The sequence below is a fragment of the Cydia splendana genome, chromosome 5 (assembly GCF_910591565.1).
Source record: "Cydia splendana chromosome 5, ilCydSple1.2, whole genome shotgun sequence".
Lineage (NCBI taxonomy): Eukaryota > Metazoa > Arthropoda > Insecta > Lepidoptera > Tortricidae > Cydia > Cydia splendana.
This window is the reverse complement of record NC_085964.1, coordinates 151,279-169,249: the sequence shown is the minus strand read 5'-3', so window position 1 is coordinate 169,249 and position 17,971 is coordinate 151,279. Positions and strand designations below refer to the sequence as shown.

General features: G+C 39.3%; 1 protein-coding gene across 1 annotated transcript in view; it reads left to right on the top strand.

Annotated features, from left to right (window-relative positions):
• The first annotated feature begins 602 nt into the window (after positions 1 to 602).
• The window catches only part of LOC134790408 (phospholipase A2 group XV-like), a 38,238-nt gene continuing 20,869 nt past the window's right edge, over positions 603 to 17,971 (top strand). Inside the window, exons 1-3 of the mRNA XM_063761176.1 lie at positions 603 to 1,014; positions 1,121 to 1,495; positions 15,107 to 15,334. Of these exons, the coding sequence (XP_063617246.1) occupies positions 927 to 1,014; positions 1,121 to 1,495; positions 15,107 to 15,334 (691 nt within the window). The 5' untranslated portion in view covers positions 603 to 926. The remainder of the gene's footprint in view (positions 1,015 to 1,120; positions 1,496 to 15,106; positions 15,335 to 17,971) is intronic.

Below are 17,971 nucleotides of genomic sequence, written 5' to 3'. Positions count from 1 at the left end.
ACAGCGTTGCAGTTCAATATACTTACTATACTGGGTCAAGCAGATCTTGTCAGTAGAAAAAGGCGGCAAATTTGAAAAATGTAGGCGCGAAAGGATATCGTCCCATAGAAAATTTGAATTTTGCGCCTTTTTCTACTGACAATATTTGCTTGACCATCTATATACTCTATGTTCCCACCATAGTTTTCCCCATAGAGGCACAATAATATAGAGATCGAAACGGGGGAGGGGCCAAATGACCGAACGAGATACACTTATAAAACTTTCAGTAGGAGTAGCAGAGAAAGCTGTATTATTGCTTGTCCTTGTCACAGTCTCACTTTTTTTTGTTCTCCACCATACATTTAGTACTGTCTATGGTGGGCAACAAATAACCCGACTAAATTACGTAGATTGTTTTAGGTATATTGTCAGGAATGTTAAAACGACATATTTATTTAAGTAATAACTTTCCATATTTTATTTATTGTGGTTACTTTTTCAACTTTACAACGATCCCCTTTTACCATTTAACAATATTTTGTTTTAAAATATTGCGTGAAACGTAACGTAACTAAATTGGTTGGTGACTTGCTGACTTGCTTACTCGATTTTAATTGCATCTTGCATGGTATTATCGTATTTTATCAATTACTTGTTAATTGAAATGCAAAACAACCATGTTTTCATAAACATTCCCAGCTGACTGGTTGTCTATCCGCGTGTTATTGTTATCAGTGGCGTGTTTATTCGCGCTCGCGCCGGACTCCCGCATCGTACGACCGCGATCGCGACGTCATGACCAGTGTTTGAACTGAATTCAAAGCGATTTCAGGGCACATAAATTGCGAAACCAGTGGTAGCCTCACTTGTGACGCACTGGTTACTCACAAGCAAGTCGTCACAAACTGCGCCTGCTTTCCATTTGTATTAAATTTAAGACCACAATGTCAAGTATTAAAATAAGTTTCGCGATATTATTTGTTTACGGTATCTTCGCTCAGAATTCTTTGGGTTTATCGCCGGTTGTCTTAAGTAAGTGCTGTCTACTTCATTACTATGTTAACATTTATAACCACATTATTACGGTTGTCTAGAAATTTCTCTGGAGACCAGAACTATATTGAGTTATTAATTTCAGTACCTGGGGACGGCGGCAGTCAGTTAGAAGCGAAGTTAAATAAGAGCTCAGTAGTTCATTACATATGTGCCAAGACATCAGCTGATTATTTCAATATTTGGCTGAATTTGGAGTTGCTAGTGCCATTTGTGATAGACTGTTGGGTGGACAACTTGAAGTTGGAGTACGACAATGTGACGCGGACCACTCGGAACCCTGCGGGCGTCGACGTGCGCGTCCCGGGCTGGGGCACCCCGGAGCCCGTAGAGTGGCTCGACCCGTCACATGAGAAGTCTGGGGCATACTTTAACAGCATTGCTGATGCTCTTGTCAAAATAGGATATGTCAGAAATGTGTCCATCAGAGGGGCACCTTATGATTTTCGTAGAGCACCAAGTAAGTACAAAATAGAATCATTTTTAAAAACATGTATCAAGAGTTTTTATGTTGATATAACCATTTTTAGTGTTTCATCCCCAAAGCATAAAAATGGGACCCTATTACTAAGACTCCGCTGTCTGTCCGTCTGTCTGTCGGTCACCAGGCTGTAACTCATGAACCGTGATAGCTACACAGTTTAAATTCTCACAGATGATGTATTTCTGTTGCTGCTATAACAACAAATACTAAAAATATATTTAGCAAAAAAGAATGTCTTAAAAGAAGGGCGAAAGTAATGGTAAAACAATGTCTTATATACTCCGAAAGCTGTAAGCTTGCTTACAATTTTATATATACAATTGACGGTCTATGTTTATTAATTTATTTGAATTTTACATGAGTTTAGTATGACTATATGTCATCGTATGGAGACAACGGCAAAGTTAAGTTTGTATCTCACTATCCATATTCATATTTTGTAATAAGTTTTTGGTAAAAATTTCATTTTTGGTACAACATTTTATCGCTGACTGTACTTTTCTTACGACAGCCAACTAATACTCATTGAGACAATTCTAAACACCCCTAACACAATTAGGTTGTGTTGTTTCATCACAGAGTTCCTATGGCCACCTCCTGTCTCCATCATCAGATCAGCTCGATGGTACCATAATATTGCATTGTCATCCGATTTATACATGCATGCAAAATTTCAGCTCAATCGGAAACCGGGAAGTGGATCAAATTTAACTTGCAAGATTTGATTAGAGACCGACAAACAACGGGACAGGTGAAACTAAATAAAAGCTTGTAAAAAGTACGGAACCCTCATTGGGCGAGCCTGACTCGCACTTGTCCGGTTTTTTCATATTTACTGAGTGCATAGTAGATTGGCTCGGTCTACCACCATTACTTTCGTTTTGGAATGGTTAATCTTAACACCAAGCCTAGCCTAACCTCAATTTTCTTCAGAAAAGTTGCCATCTCCTCTTCGTTTGATGCGACTATAGTCGTATCGTCTGCGTATCTCAGATTGCTGACCCTGCGTCCACCCACTACGACACCGCCTTTCCAGCCGTCCAAAGTCCAATGACTTCCTCATAATATGTTCGCCGTACAAATTAAAAAGTTTCGGCGACAAAATGCAGCCTTGATAAACGCTTCCTTATGTGTGGAAATTATTGGACTTTTCATTTTCCAGTTTCACGAAGCTCGAACCATTGAGGTACAAATTCTGCACCAAAAAAGTAGTTGTTCAGGCACGCCCATCTCGATCATCGCATCTAACATCGTATTCCACTCCACTTCACGCAGTCAAACGCCTTAGCGTAATCAATAAAGCACAATACCAGTGGCTTGTTAAACTCACGACATTTCTTAATGAGAAGTCGGACGTTCAGGATTTGCTCGCGAGTTCCATTTCCAGCCACAAAACCGGATTGTTCGCTCGGTATCTGGTGATCAACAAAGGAAGAAAGCCTAGCGTTTATGATGCGAAGGAGTATCTTGCTTGCATGCGACATGAGAGACAAGGTTCGATAATTTTCGCATTTCTATTTAGAGCCCTTTTTATTTAGCCCAGAGGTATAACAGCGGACCACTGTGTCCACTCATCTGGCCACTGGCCAGTCCTCCAAATCTTATTACATATTTGATGGATGACCTTTGTTCCCTAGTAGCCCAGGTGCTGTAACATTGCTGCTGATACGCCATCAGGGCCCACAGCCTTATGCTTCAATCTTTTGATGGCATCTTGTACTTCAGAGAGAAGCAAGTCTGGTTCCCTTATACGGTTGTCCCATCTTCTTTCCGAGCTTAGTCCTTCTTCATCCCGGTACAGTTCGTAACAGTGGGTCCTACACTAAAACTTTATCCAGCTCTGTCAAAGTGTTACCTCTACTGTTGTCTACTATCCAACTCTATGGTTTGAAGGTGCCAGTCAGTTGTTTAACTTTTAAAATAGGTCTCATGTTTGCGCTCTGTCAGCGTGCCTCTCGATGTCATTGCAGATGTTGTTGATGTGTTGGTCTCTGTCCCCCTTCGTGTGGATCAATTGGTTATATCGGCTGATCTTCAGTTCAGTAATTTCAGTATTTAGTCCCTCACACTTTGGCATCCTCCTCTGCTCAATCAACTCCCACGATTTTTTTGCTAATCCACTCTTCCTTGCATGTCACGGCTTTGAACAGATCCCTACTCTGTTTTGCGGTGTCTAAAATGAGTTTATTAAGGGTATTCCAGTCCGCATCAATGGAGTCAAAAGGGTCCCATTCCTGTGATTCTGATCTTAAGGTTAATTGCGTCGTGAAAGTGGTCTAGAGCCGGTTTAGTCAATACAATGGTCTTTTGAGAGTTTTGAGGTTTTGTCCGAGTACTCTTTAGGCGTAGTCTGAAGTCAGCTATTACGAGTTGGTAATCACTGCATCAGTCAGCATCATGGAGTGTTTTGGCATTGGTGACTGATGATCGCCACCTTGATTTTATCGCTATGAAATCAATCAGATTTCTATGCCCCTGTGGAGAAGTCCAAGTGTAGGTACAATCTCCTTGGGTGATTTTCAAACCAGGTATTTATAACCGTCAGCTGAATTTCTATGCAGTAGTGTAAAAATTTCTCGCCTCTATCGTTACGCACACCTGGGTGGAACCACCGACGACTGTTCCTCTTAATGGGTCCCCCACTGTGCAGCCTATTTTGGCGTTCCAATCACCCTGAATGATAGTTACTTCTCTAGACGGTATTGTACCCAGTAGGGCGTCGAGGTCGGCGTAGAATTGGTCCGATAGGGTTCCGTACATTACCCAATTTTTAACAATGTATTTTTTATATGTGAAACGCGAGTGAATTGCCTTTAAAAAACCCGTAGGGGTCGGATCAAAACCTAAATAATTAGTCTGACTCACGTTTGACTGCATATACTCGCGTGCAAAACTATTCCATCACTTTGCATTTTTTCGTCCGCACCCAATATATTTGTAAACTGGTTAAAATCGCTAAATTATTTTAATAATATATATAATAAATCATTTATTTCAAGTAAGTTACACTCATATCTTGGTTAGTAAACAATATATTCTAAATTATGTACGAGTATTAGTACTTAAAACTACGAATTAATATTATATCTATATCTACAAACTACATATTTTTCTTGTCCGCTGAGTACGGCACATGTAGCCGACTGCAGCGCAGCAAATAAGGGGAGTCCAGCCTGTCCCCTATCATCTTCATGATGATGTTGGGGCTGGCGCGAATCCGGCGCACCAGAGATGCGGCCCTCTTGCGGATAGTGGCATAGAAGCAGTCCACCCTGGCTTCGGCGAACATCCCTGATGCGCTACAGAAGCGCGGCAGCCCCATCATCACCCGGAACGCGTTATTATACTGGACGCGGAGGGCTTCGTAGGCCCGTTTCGTGTATGAAAGCCACAAGCTGCACGAATACAGTGAGGTGCAGTAAGCTCTAAATAGAGTCACTTTCACCTCCCTGGTACAGCGCGTAAACTTGTGAGCAATCATATTCGCGCGGACCGACAGAGCCCTCCGTTCCCGCTCTATGTCTTTATCGTCTTTGAGGTCTGCCGTAACGATGTGGCCTAGATATTTAAACGTGTCCACCCTTTCGAGGACTGCCCCATTAAGTTTGATGGGTGTTACTTCGGCTGTTCTGCTACGGCCGACCTCAAAGACCATATATTTACTTTTCAATGCATTGTATTTCAAGCCGTGAGTTTCAGCGTATCCCATATAACCATTCCAGTCGCAGAATCACAAAGTGGTAACTAAATGTCAGATGTGTCGTAACAGAGTCCACACAATGTGTCTAGAATTGTTTCGAAACAAAGTGTCGTCGCCGTGTCTACACTTTTCTGTAACAAGGTGTCGACACATTTGTGTGCACTTTGCGTGCGGTTTGCGACTAAATCTGACAGCAAATTTGTGACAGCAAATGTCAATATAAAATACCTCTTGAAAACCAAGGTTTGTCAAACTACTATTAGTGTCTCGTGTGCTCGTAATTCTAGTAAGTCATCATGGGCAATGCAAATGATAATAATCGACCGAAACCATATAAACACCCAACACCCGTCAACCTTTTACAGAAAAGTTTTTAAAGAAATTCAATAAGCTACTTAGGTCAGGCAACGAATGCTCCAAAAGTTGTAGAGGGAAATGCTCGGAACACAATTTTTGACTCCGTAACTCGGTTTGACAAGTTAGGAGGTGAACATATCAAAAGTCCCCGGCCGTAGCCCTTGAGCGGGGGGGGAGAGAGGGGGCTTTGAAGGTCCCATTTTCCCGTTTTTCGATTATATCTCGGAAACTATGCATCTCAGCGACATGGCCACTTGGCTCATGGCTCACAAAATGAAAGTTTATTTAATTTGTTACAAGTTTATTCCGTCAATTTTTTCGATATGTTGAATAGTTTTTGAGATATCCGCTCTTGAAAGTTTATTTAGGGCTCTCAATTTTATCTTGATATATCTATATCAGTGAAGGTGCTAGGCCGTGTTTGGTATCGTTTTCGTATAAATCTGGGGTGCTGAATCCATTTAAGATATCACATTGACACCATTCCACAAAATAAAAATAAATCTTTTTAGGGTTCCGTACCTCAAAAGGAAAAAACGGAACCCTTATAGGATCACTCGTGCGTCTGTATGTATGTCCGTCTGAATACACAAAATAGTTCTTTACATATAGATGACAGGAAAACCTATTAGAAATGTGCAGTCAAGCGCGAGTCGGACTTAATGTACGGAACCCTTAATACGCGAGTCCGACTCGCACTTGGCCGGTTTTTTTGAAACTCTTCTTGACGCTTAACCGCTGAACCGATTTCGTTGAAATTTGGTATAGAAATAGTTTGCGTCCCGGAACAGGACATAGGATAGATCTTATAACCAAAATCATCTTTTGAAGGTGTGAAAAGTGGCGTGGAAATTTGTACGGGAAATCAATAACCGCTGAACCGATTTATATGAAATTTGGGATGGTCTACATCTTTGATTTAGTTAAAAATGATGAAAAAACATGACTTCAAACCTAAACTTAAACAGTATTCTTCAAGAAGTCAATTCTGAATTCCCCCCTACACCTCATTTCACACCTTTAAAGGATGATTTTTGAGGTAACTTATTATATCCTGTCTCGGGACTCAAAATATATGTGTACCAAATTTAAATTAAAACTGTTCAGCAGTTTAAGCGTGAAGAGGAGTTTAAAAGAAAATATTTTAATAAGTTTATATGTTTTTACTTCGGAATGGTGTCAATGTGATACCTTAACTAAATTTGGTACTGCGAATTTATACGAAAACGATACCAAACATGGCCTCGTAGCTTTACTGTTGTAGAAGTCAAAATAAAATTGAGAGCCCTAAATTCTTATTACTTGGCCAAACTTGTGTAGAAGGAAAAGGTAAAATAAAAGTCTTCGGCAGGAATATAAGACACAAATATATTTTTTTTTGCGTTACTATTTCATTCATCAAATATAAACATACCTTGATTATACTATTCTAGTGAGATCTTCATAGATAAACAAAAACATTTACTTAAAAAATTACAAGTACGGTTACCATCAGTTTGTCACTGACATAAACGCCGTCGAGAACGTAATTTACTTTCTATACATCCCGTTTGCACTAATATGCGAGTGCGAGCGAGATGTATAGAAAGTAAATTACGTTCTCGACGGCGTTTATGTCAGTGACAAACTGATGGTAACCGTAAAGGTCGAAATGTCACGGAACTTGTGAGAGTAATATGTGAAAAATATAAACTTTTATGACAAAAAAAATCTGGACACAATTTAAGAATCACCCAATTGCGTCGAGGAATCATCTGTATTTTTGCTTGTTTCATTACCTCCTCGCTTCTTTTTTGTCCTTTGTATTCTGTAGCAATTTGTTAGATCTGAAAATAAAGATAACTTGCGTCGTCACGGATGTCGATTTATAGGTTTTAGGGAGTGCAGAATTCGAAAACGATGATCATTTTATAATCCAAGATGGCGGCTACGTATTTTGTCATAAAAGTGGAATCCAAAATAGTCATCATTTTCGAAATCTGCGCCCCCAGAAACCTATAAAACGACATCCATGACGACTTTTATGACATAGTGCATGGCCGCCATCTTGGAATCCAAAATAGTCATCATTTTCGAAATCTGCGCCCCCTAAAACCTATAAAACGATATCCATGACGACTTTTATGACATTGTGCATTGCCGCCATTTTTAAATTGAAAATGTTATCATTTTCGAAATCTGCGCCCCCCAAAACCTATAAAACGACACCCATGACGACTTTTATGACATAAAGCATGGCCGCCATTTTGGATTCCAAAATGGTCATCATTTTCGAAAGCGGGGCCCCCTAAAACCTATAAAACGACATACATGACGACTTTTATGACATAGTGCATGGCCGCCATCTTGGAATCCAAAATGGTCATCATTTTCGAAATCTGCGCCCTCTAAAACCTATAAAACGACACCCATGACGACTTTTATAACATAGTGCATGGCCGCCATTTTGGAATCCAAAATGGTTATCATTTTCTAAATCTGCGCCCCCCAAAACCTATAAAACGACACCCATGACGACTTTTATGACATAGTGCATGGCCGCCATTTTGGAATCCAAAATGGTTATCATTTTCTAAATCTGCGCCCCCCAAAACCTATAAAACGACACCCATGACGACTTTTATGACATAGTGCATGGCCGCCATTTTGGATTCCAAAATGGTCATCATTTTCGAAAGCGGGGCCCCCTAAAACCTATAAAACGACATACATGACGACTTTTATGACATAGTGCATGGCCGCCATCTTGGAATCCAAAATGGTCATCATTTTCGAAATCTGTGTCCTCTAAAACCTATAAAACGACACCCATGACGACTTTTATGACATAGTGCATGGCCGCCATTTTGGAATCCAAAATGGTTATCATTTTCTAAATCTGCGCCCCCCAAAACCTATAAAACGACACCCATGACGATTTTTATGACATAGTGGATGGCCGCCATTTTGGAATCCAAAATGGTTTTATCATTTTCTAAATCTGCGCCCCCCAAAACCTATAAAACGACACCCATGACGACTTTTATGACATAGTGCATGGCCGCCATTTTGGATTCCAAAATGGTCATCATTTTCGAAAGCGGGGCCCCCTAAAACCTATAAAACGACATAAATGACGACTTTTATGACATAGTGCATGGCCGCCATCTTGGAATCCAAAATGGTCATCATTTTCGAAATCTGCGCCCTCTAAAACCTATAAAACGACACCCATGACGACTTTTATGACATAGTGCATGGCCGCCATTTTGGAATCCAAAATGGTTATCATTTTCTAAATCTGCGCCCCCCAAAACCTATAAAACGACACCCATGACGACTTTTATGACATAGTGCATGGCCGCCATTTTGGATTCCAAAATGGTCATCATTTTCAAAATTGGGGCCCCCTAAAACGTATAAAACGACATCCATGACGACTTTTATGACACAGTGCATGGCCGCCATTTCGGATTCCAAAATGATCATTATTTTCGAAATCGGCACTCCCTAAAACCTATATATCGACACCCATCTCGACTTTTATGACAAAGTGTTTTGCTACCATCTGCATGCAAGACATTTCTATTATTTTTACGTACAAAAATGGCCCCCTGTCAACTTTCAATCGAGATTTAATCGATAATTTATTCGATTAATATTCAGATTAATTCAATTTCAATCTATGTTAGGTCGACTAAACTAATCGCGATTAAAATTTGAGAATTAACTTTTTTTATTCCATTAATTAGTCGAATAAACAGTTAATCGATTAATGCCCATCTCTGACCACGGCATTTTTACACTTTGAGAATATCTGAAAACAAATCAACACAAGGAGCCATTTTGCAAATCCAGTAACTTTGTTATTACTTTTGACAGCGCGTGTCATGTGTCAACACAGAGTCGACACAAAGTCGAAACATTGCAACTACTTTGTGACTGCAATATTTCTCAGCCTTAAACCATATTTAATTATTTATACATCATAATTAACAAGTTTGGTAGTATGTAAAGCGTTATTTCTGTTATTTAAGTATAGTATACGCATCGAAGTACTAAAAATGCTTCAAATAATATAGTTATGAACACAGGCACTGAGAAGTAAACAATTTCATTTCCGGCTAAACTACAACAATGTGGTGGCGCGTTGATTATATTACACTTAGTTTATCAAATCACTCGAGCAGTTTAATTCCCCATAATAATTTAAGTCATATTGTAATATAAATGCAAACAATATATAATTACGTCTTGTAATCCGTTTAAGAGATGGCGTATTAATGTCACTTATTTTTATTTAAGTATTTTTCCATCTGACAGTTTCCATTTGACAGGAACAAAATGAACGAATGAACGAATGATTTTGGCATAAAGTAGTCGCAAACCCGAAACAATGTGTGCACACGGCGACCACACTTTATGTCACTTTGTGTCATGTGTCGACCTTTCCCCATTTCTGGTAACTGTGTCAACACGGCGACGACTCTGCGACTGGAATTGTGACCGAAACAGACGGTGTCGACACAAGATGTGTCAACACCGCGTCGTAACGGCGACTGGAAATGGTTGTATGGGATGTCTCACAAACCTCCAGCAGCCTACGTATGCCACCCACCGATGCGCTTAGCAGAACCATATCGTCTGCTTAATGTCATCATGTTCCTTGAAGTTTTAGCTTTACGAAAAGTAAAAAAACATGGAAACCGGCCCAGTATTTTTCAAATTATCGGCATTTTCCCGATTTGTGAGCGGTTTCACGTTATCACGCGCACGAGTTGCGTTACCCTTGACCCCTATCAAACGGGGGGTAGAGAAGGGGTTGTTATCAGTCACTTATCAGAAGTCGATCGTTACATATCTCCGCGTATTTTCCCGTGAAAAAGACCTGGAAAAATGGAAACCACTGAAGCTGAAGTCCGCCAAATCGTACATCAGAGAGGGACGACCGCTTCTTTGTCACAACATCTCTCCGAGATCGACACCAGACAAGCATTGCCATCCAGCAGCGTCTGCGTGAGGTACGAGGAGTGGCTGCCAGTGAGTGGACAATAAGAAGAAGACTTGCAATAAGAAAGCGAACTTGACACCCAGGAGGCCCGCAGCGGGGCCCAGATTGCTGGCGCGACACCGTACAGCCTAAAGAGAGTTTGCTGAAAATCACAAGGACTGGACCATTGAGCAATGAACCCCAGTTCTCTTCTTGAAAGAGTGCAGAATGTGCTTGAATGGATGTGACCGAAAAGGAAGAGTCTACAGAAGGCCAGAAGAACAGTTCGCTCAATGTTTCTTCTCCGAAAGAGTCGCCTATGGCGGTGGATCCGTAATGTTCTGGAGCGGCATTTCCTAATACGACGGGCGGACAGAGCTGGTTTTCGCGCCTGGCGGGGGCCGTGACAGTGGATTGACCGTTGCGAAGTACATCACTGATATCCTGGAGGAACATGTTGTTCCTTATTCCGGTATTTTTGATGAGGGGTTCATCCTAATGCAGGATAATGTCCCGTGCCATAACGCTAGGGCCACGGCAGCCTACCTTCTCGAAGTGGGCATCGACACCATGGACTGGCCAGCGATAAGCCCGGACCTTAACCCCATTGATACCAAATCAGTCATACTACCACTTCATAAAAAGGGTTCCACGAGTAAGTGCGACAACTACAGAACCCTTGCCTTAATATCACACGCCAGCAAAATACTGCTCTACATACTTAATAATCGTATCCGCAACTATCTGGACTGGCAGATCCCGCAAGAGCAGGCGGGTTTCCTAAAAGGCAAGGGAACTCGAGAGCAAATTTTAAACATAAGGCAACTCGTTGAGAAAGCTTACGAGCACTACACTCCCGTCATTATGTGTTTCGTGGACTATTCCAAGGAGTTTGACTGTGTTAACTGGAATTGGCTTCGGAAGGTCCTTACAGAACTTGGAGTACCAGAACACCTGGTGTGGTTGTTACAACATCTATATCATAACAGCCAAGGAGTAGTGAGAGTAGAATGCTTAAATTCGGAGCCATTCTATTTCAAGCAGGGGGTACGTCAAGGATGCATTCTTTCTCCCATACTATTCAATGCGTATGGTGAATATATTATTTTTATTTTATTGATTAGGGAAACAAACAGCATATATAATTCTTATAGCCTAAGAAAGATATTTTAACACATTAGCCAAAACAGTTTCCACTGAAAGTTAATACATGCAATTTTGCTCTGAGAGTACAACATGCGAATAGGTACGAAATGTAAAGTAAAACTATAGGTGCAACAAAATTAAAAGAAAAATTATAGTAAAGAAATAGGACCAAAACATATTGCAAATCAATATACAAATGTACGTAGACTAAATAATACTAATAGTTCTAGTTTAACATTAATTAACTTAACCAAATAAAGAATTATTTTTAGCACTACTAACTGCATGGTAGATATATAATTATTGTAGTTATAATGTGATCATTTAGCTGGTGCTTTCATTGCAGAAACAAACTGACGGAAATTCAAATGAAAGATATCCAGAGATGAATATTTTTTGTTATAAATATTGCATGCTCTTGCTAGGTACTTATTCTTAAGAGCCAACGGGAGTGGTCATTTCTCCATACAAACGTACTCCTCGTTTTCCTCCTTGGTTTTTGAAGCTAGAGCAATGATTTTTTCAACACAGATTAATATTGTCAATATCTGTGTCGGACCGTTTTGCTTTTTTTGATATTTTTATTTTTAATGCGCTAGAGCCCTTCAAAAATGGCCAGAATTGCCTAATTGACTATGCCGCAATGAGAGGCGTGGCATTCAAAACTGATATCAATTAGCCAAAAAAGCAAAACGGTCCGACACAGATAATTGAATAATCATTTAGATTTCCAAATTTGGTTACGATTGGTTAAGTTTTGGAGGAGGAAACAGAGGAGTACGAAACCTCGACTTTTGAGATTTTTACGCAGGATTTCTCGCCTTGTCCTTATCGCACTACTTTTAGGTGCCGCTTCCGTTAGCGAAACGGGTATATTTACCTAAAATATTTAAAACTCAGCTCCTGTTTCGTCTTAACATATCTTTTACGGCTAAAAGGAATACAAAACAGATTAGTAGATCTAGTTCGAGAGCTTGGACAACGGAACGACACTTTCTCCACGAGATGCTGGGAATCGATAATATTATTCAACAATTTAAACAAAAATGTAACATCCCTTTTTTCTCTTCGTGTCTGGAGACTTTCAAGGTGTTCGCAATTATAATCTTTGAATTTATAGTTAAGGAAACGAATGCATTTTTTTTGTATGCGTTCCAAAGAGTTTATATGTACCGAATAGAACGGGTTCCATACGGTGGATGCATACTCCAGATTAGATCTTACAAATGCGTTATAGAGGAGGAGTAATGTGTTAGGGTTTTTAAAATCTTTGCTTTGGCGCATAATGATTCCAAGCATCCTGTACGCTTTAGCTGTTACTTTATCCACGTGAGCTACTAGCTGGATCTCGCTGTCAAGATGCACTCCAAGATCTTTCACCTCGCTTACTCTCTTAAGTGTCTGTCTTCCTATTGTGTATTTGTACTGTATAGGTCGAAGTTTTCGCGTAAAGGTATTCACGGAACATTTATCAATATTCAGGTAAAGATTATTTCTTAAAAAATACAAATTTAATTTATCAAGATCATCTTGGAGTTTAAGGCAATCATTTTCTGATTTAATACAACAAAAAATCTTTGTATCGTCCGCATACAATAGTTTACCGCATACAAATTATGAGACGCACCTGCGAAAACTGGGCGGGTGGCGTATTAAGCATTGGTGGGGTGAAACTCACCAACTTGCGGTACGCGGACGACACCACACTTCTTGCGTCGAACGAGGTGGAAATGGTCGCCCTATTAAGCAGAATGGAAGCTATCAGTGAGGAAATGGGTTTATCTGTAAACAGATCGAAGACTAAGATAATGATAGTGGACAGAGATAAAAAACTAGAACTACGTACTCAATCTTGAGCTGGTCGATAAAGTATACCTGGGTTCCAACATCACCAACACTGCCTCCTCAGAACTAGAGATCCGAAGACGCATTGGCATGGCGAAAACGGCAATGACACAGCTACAGAAATTTTGGCGAGATCGAAATATTACGCGCAAAACCAAGTTGCAGCTAGTGCGCACGCTCGTATTCTCCATTTTACTGTATGCCTCTGAGACCTGGACAATTAAATCGGCTGATAGGAAACGCATTGATGCCTTTCAAATGTGGTGCTGGCGGAAAATGCTAGGCATATCTTGGACCGAACACCAGACCAACGCCTCTATACTCAAGGAGCTCGGAGTAACCACCAGGCTCTCAACCACATGTCTCCGGAGAGTACTTGAGTTCTTCGGACACATAGCCAGGAAGACTGGAGACAATCTGGAAAAGCTAATGGTCACAGGTTCGGTGGAAGGAAAGAGAAGGGGCCGCAGTCCAACGCGATGGTCCGACCAGATTAGCAAATCGCTATCCATGAAGGTCCATGATGCCTTGGAAGTCGCAAGGGATCGGACAGGCAGGAAATCTGCAATCCGGAATCATATGCTCCACTAGGAGGTCACGACCCTCAGCACTGAGGAGTACGAAGCAAGGAGGAGGATTAATTTAATAATAATAATCAATATTGTATTAAAAAAATTACTTTTATTCTTAAGTTTCCTGATTTATTTTTGGAGCATTATGCGACTACTTTCAGTTTTCTGATTTTTTTAGTCTTCAGATTCGAAATTTCATTGAATTTACCTAATGCGTTACATTATAAGCTTTCAGTTGATACCAAAATTTTCAGAATCGCGTATAGAATTACAAAGATATTGGGTGCGGACGAAAAAATGCAAAGTGATGCAATACTTTTGCACGCGAGTGTATTTCTAATATGTTTTCCTGTCATCTATAGGTAAAGAACTATTTTTTATATTTTTTTCAAAATTTTAGATCCAGTAGTTTCGGAGATAAAGGGGGGGGGGGGGGAGGAATGATAATTTTTTGGCTTTTTCTTAATATTTCTTAAATAACTTCTAAACTATTTATTTTAAAATTACAAAACAAAATATATTTGAGATTCTCGAAATGAGCTGTTTCATTTGATATGTAACACGGTATAGTTAAAAAAATATTTTTTAATTTTCGCATTTACCCACCAAAAGTGGCCTCCATGTTTAAAATTCATTTGTTTACGTAAGATGTCCTTCCTTTGGGTCACGAATTTACATATGTGTACCAAATTTCAATTTAATTGGTCCAGTACTTTTGGAGAAAATGGGCTGTGACCGACGGACAGACAGACAGACAGACGCACGGGTGATCCTATAAGGGTTTCGTTTTTTCCTTTTGATGTACGGAACCCTAAAAACAAAATAAAATATTTAGTTAAGTGGGGCTCCCATACAACAAACGTGATTTTTTGCCGTTTTTTGCGTACCTAATGGTACGGAACCCTTCGTGCGCGAGTCCAACTCGCACTTGGCCGGTTTTTTTTGTAACAAATGATTCCTTATTAAGACTAAAAAAAATGTATTTCTCAATTTCCCAGATGAGAATGCAGAGTTCTTTGTTAAACTAAAGACCCTAGTGGAAGATACCTACAACATCAACAACAAGACATCTGTGACGCTGCTGGTGCACAGCATGGGCGGTTCCATGGCGCTGCACTTCCTGCGACTGCAGACGCAGGCCTGGAAGGACCAGTACATCCGCCGTCTGCTGTCGCTCTCCACACCCTGGGGAGGAGCGGTCAAGGCACTTAAAACATTTGCCATTGGTGAGTTAAATCTTTATAACTGAGCCTTTTCTGTGGATAAAGGTGTTAGGACATGCCATTTGTGTATGTTTTTTATCATTTTCATAAGCAACTTAACATTAATTAGTGTCTTTCTGTTCTGTTAGAATTTATTGCAAGAGGTGATAAAATATGATGCATTATTCTACAAGACGTCATTATCGTTATCCTTAATGGAAATAAATACCAATATTTACGAGTATCATTGTAACTAATTACTTAAGTGCCTGTTTGTCTCAGCGAGATAAAAACTAAGTCTCATTGCTTGTTACTGTTACAGTATATCCATCAATCAGTGTTGGGCAAAATGTAATCTAACTACTGATTACTAACTACAACTACATTTTGTAGTTAGTAATCGTGATTATTGATTACAAGAAGCAGGGACAGGAACCGGTTACCTTAACCGGGGTTTTTCATAGGGTTATTTTAGAGGTGTTTATAAAAACCCCTACCATAACGGTAACCGCTTAATAAGGTAACACTTTGATTCGGTAACCGTATCAGATCGAGTTAACCTCTGTTACCGGTAACCGAAATAAAAACCCAGTCTATTCAGTTAGCTCATTATGAGGTTTTTGACCAGTTCAAACGATTGTAATCTTTACGCACACTTAAATTCAACTTATTATTGAATAACAGAGGTTGGCATGGGCGGTCTATGAAGCCTCCAGCACAAACAAGTTTTTTTGCCTTTCCTTTGTTTATCTTTATACCTACCCGTGTGGTGTGTTCTTATTATAAATATTATTATATTATAACTAAAATAATTAAAATAAATAAATTAAATAAGTTTAATAAATTAAATAAATTAAATAAAAAAAAATCAATAAATTAAATAAATTAAATAAATAAATTAAATTAAATAAATTTAATAAATAAAGTCAATAAAATCAACAAAATATAAATAAAGTAAATAAAATAAACAATTTTTTTAGTATTTTTTTTAGTTCTGACGGCACATCACTAAAACTACTTTAATGTAGCAAACCAGTAAGCAACCGATAATAAAGGTTACCATAACTGAATGAAAACCTGTTAAAAACCCTTAACAAAAACCCTATCGCGATGGGGTTTTGAGATTAACTCGGTTAAAGGTTAGGGTTACCGTTTCAATAAGGTTACCATTACAATCAGGTAACAGTATGATAGGGTTACCGAATGATAAGGTAACCGAATCGATTGGGTTACCGAATTGATAGGATTAAGCGTAAAGAGGGGTTTTCCGGTCCTTGTCAAGAAGTAACCGTTAAAAGTAGGTAACATTTTTGATTACTAACTACTAATTGTACTAATTGTACTTTTTAGGGTTCCGTACCTCAAAAGGAAAAAACGGAACCCTTATAGGGCTTATAGGATCACTCGTGCGTCTGTCTGTCTGTCTGTCCGCCTGTCATAGCCCATTTTCTCCAAAAGTACTGGACCAATTAAGTTGAAATTTGGTACACATACATATGTGTACCAAATTTCATGTACAAAATTCGTGACCCAAAGACGGACATCTTACGTAAACAAATGAATTTTAAACATGGAGGCCACTTTTGGGGGGTAAATGAGAAAATTAAAAAATAATGTTTTTTAAACTATATCGTGTTACATGTTACATATCAAATGAAAGAGCTCATTTTGAGAATCTCAAATATATTTTTTTGTAGTTTTAAAATAAATAGTTTAGAAGTTATTTAAGAAAATAGCAAAAAAATTACCATTCGTTTTGAAAGACCTATCCAACGATACCCCACACTATTGGGACAAAGCATACATTATTAAAAAAAAAAACTTTTTGTATGGGAGGTACGTTCTGTCGCATTGCATGATTTATGTACCCATGCCAAATTGCAGCTTTCTAGCACTAACGATCACGGAGCAAAGCCTCGGACAGACAGACATGGCGAAACTATAAGGGTTTCTAGGTGACTACGAAACCCTAAAAACGAACAGTGATTAGGTACTGATTACTATTACTACCTATATTGACATGACCGTACTGACCATCGTACGATGAGTAGGTACAATGACCCGGATTTCAAGATAAAACAATTTAATTGTTGTCTTGCATCTTGATTTCATTTTAGTACGAGTATTTTAGTAAAGTAGAACGAGCTCTAACCAAGCAAGAGAAAGAGCAAGGTGTTCAAAATCAACTGCACTTACTCTTATCACTTCACCTTATAAAACAAAGTCCTCCGCCGCGTTTGTCTGTTTGTTTGTATGTTCGCGATAAACTCATACTCAAAAACTACTGAACGGATTTTCATGCGGTTTTCACCTATCAAAGGAGTGATTCTTATGGAAGGTTTAGGTGTAAAATTTGTTAACCCGTGCGAAGCCGGGGCGGGTCACTAGTTCTCTTAACAACAGACTTGTGTGTAGATCTTCCTGAACACCTCGCCTGCTTAACTATTTTTGCTGTTACATTTATTAATGTCTGTGACCTTGTTAGAACATTCGAAATACTCGTATTGTAAAAATACGATATAAGTCGGCTCGTTAAAAATAAGTCTTGACCTTCTTATTACGCAAAGTGTGTAACTATCTATCGTTGATAAATATGGTCTGACGTCGCGACGGTCGCGAGCGTCGCGGCGCTGCGTCGTGTCTTATGATCAATGTACGGAA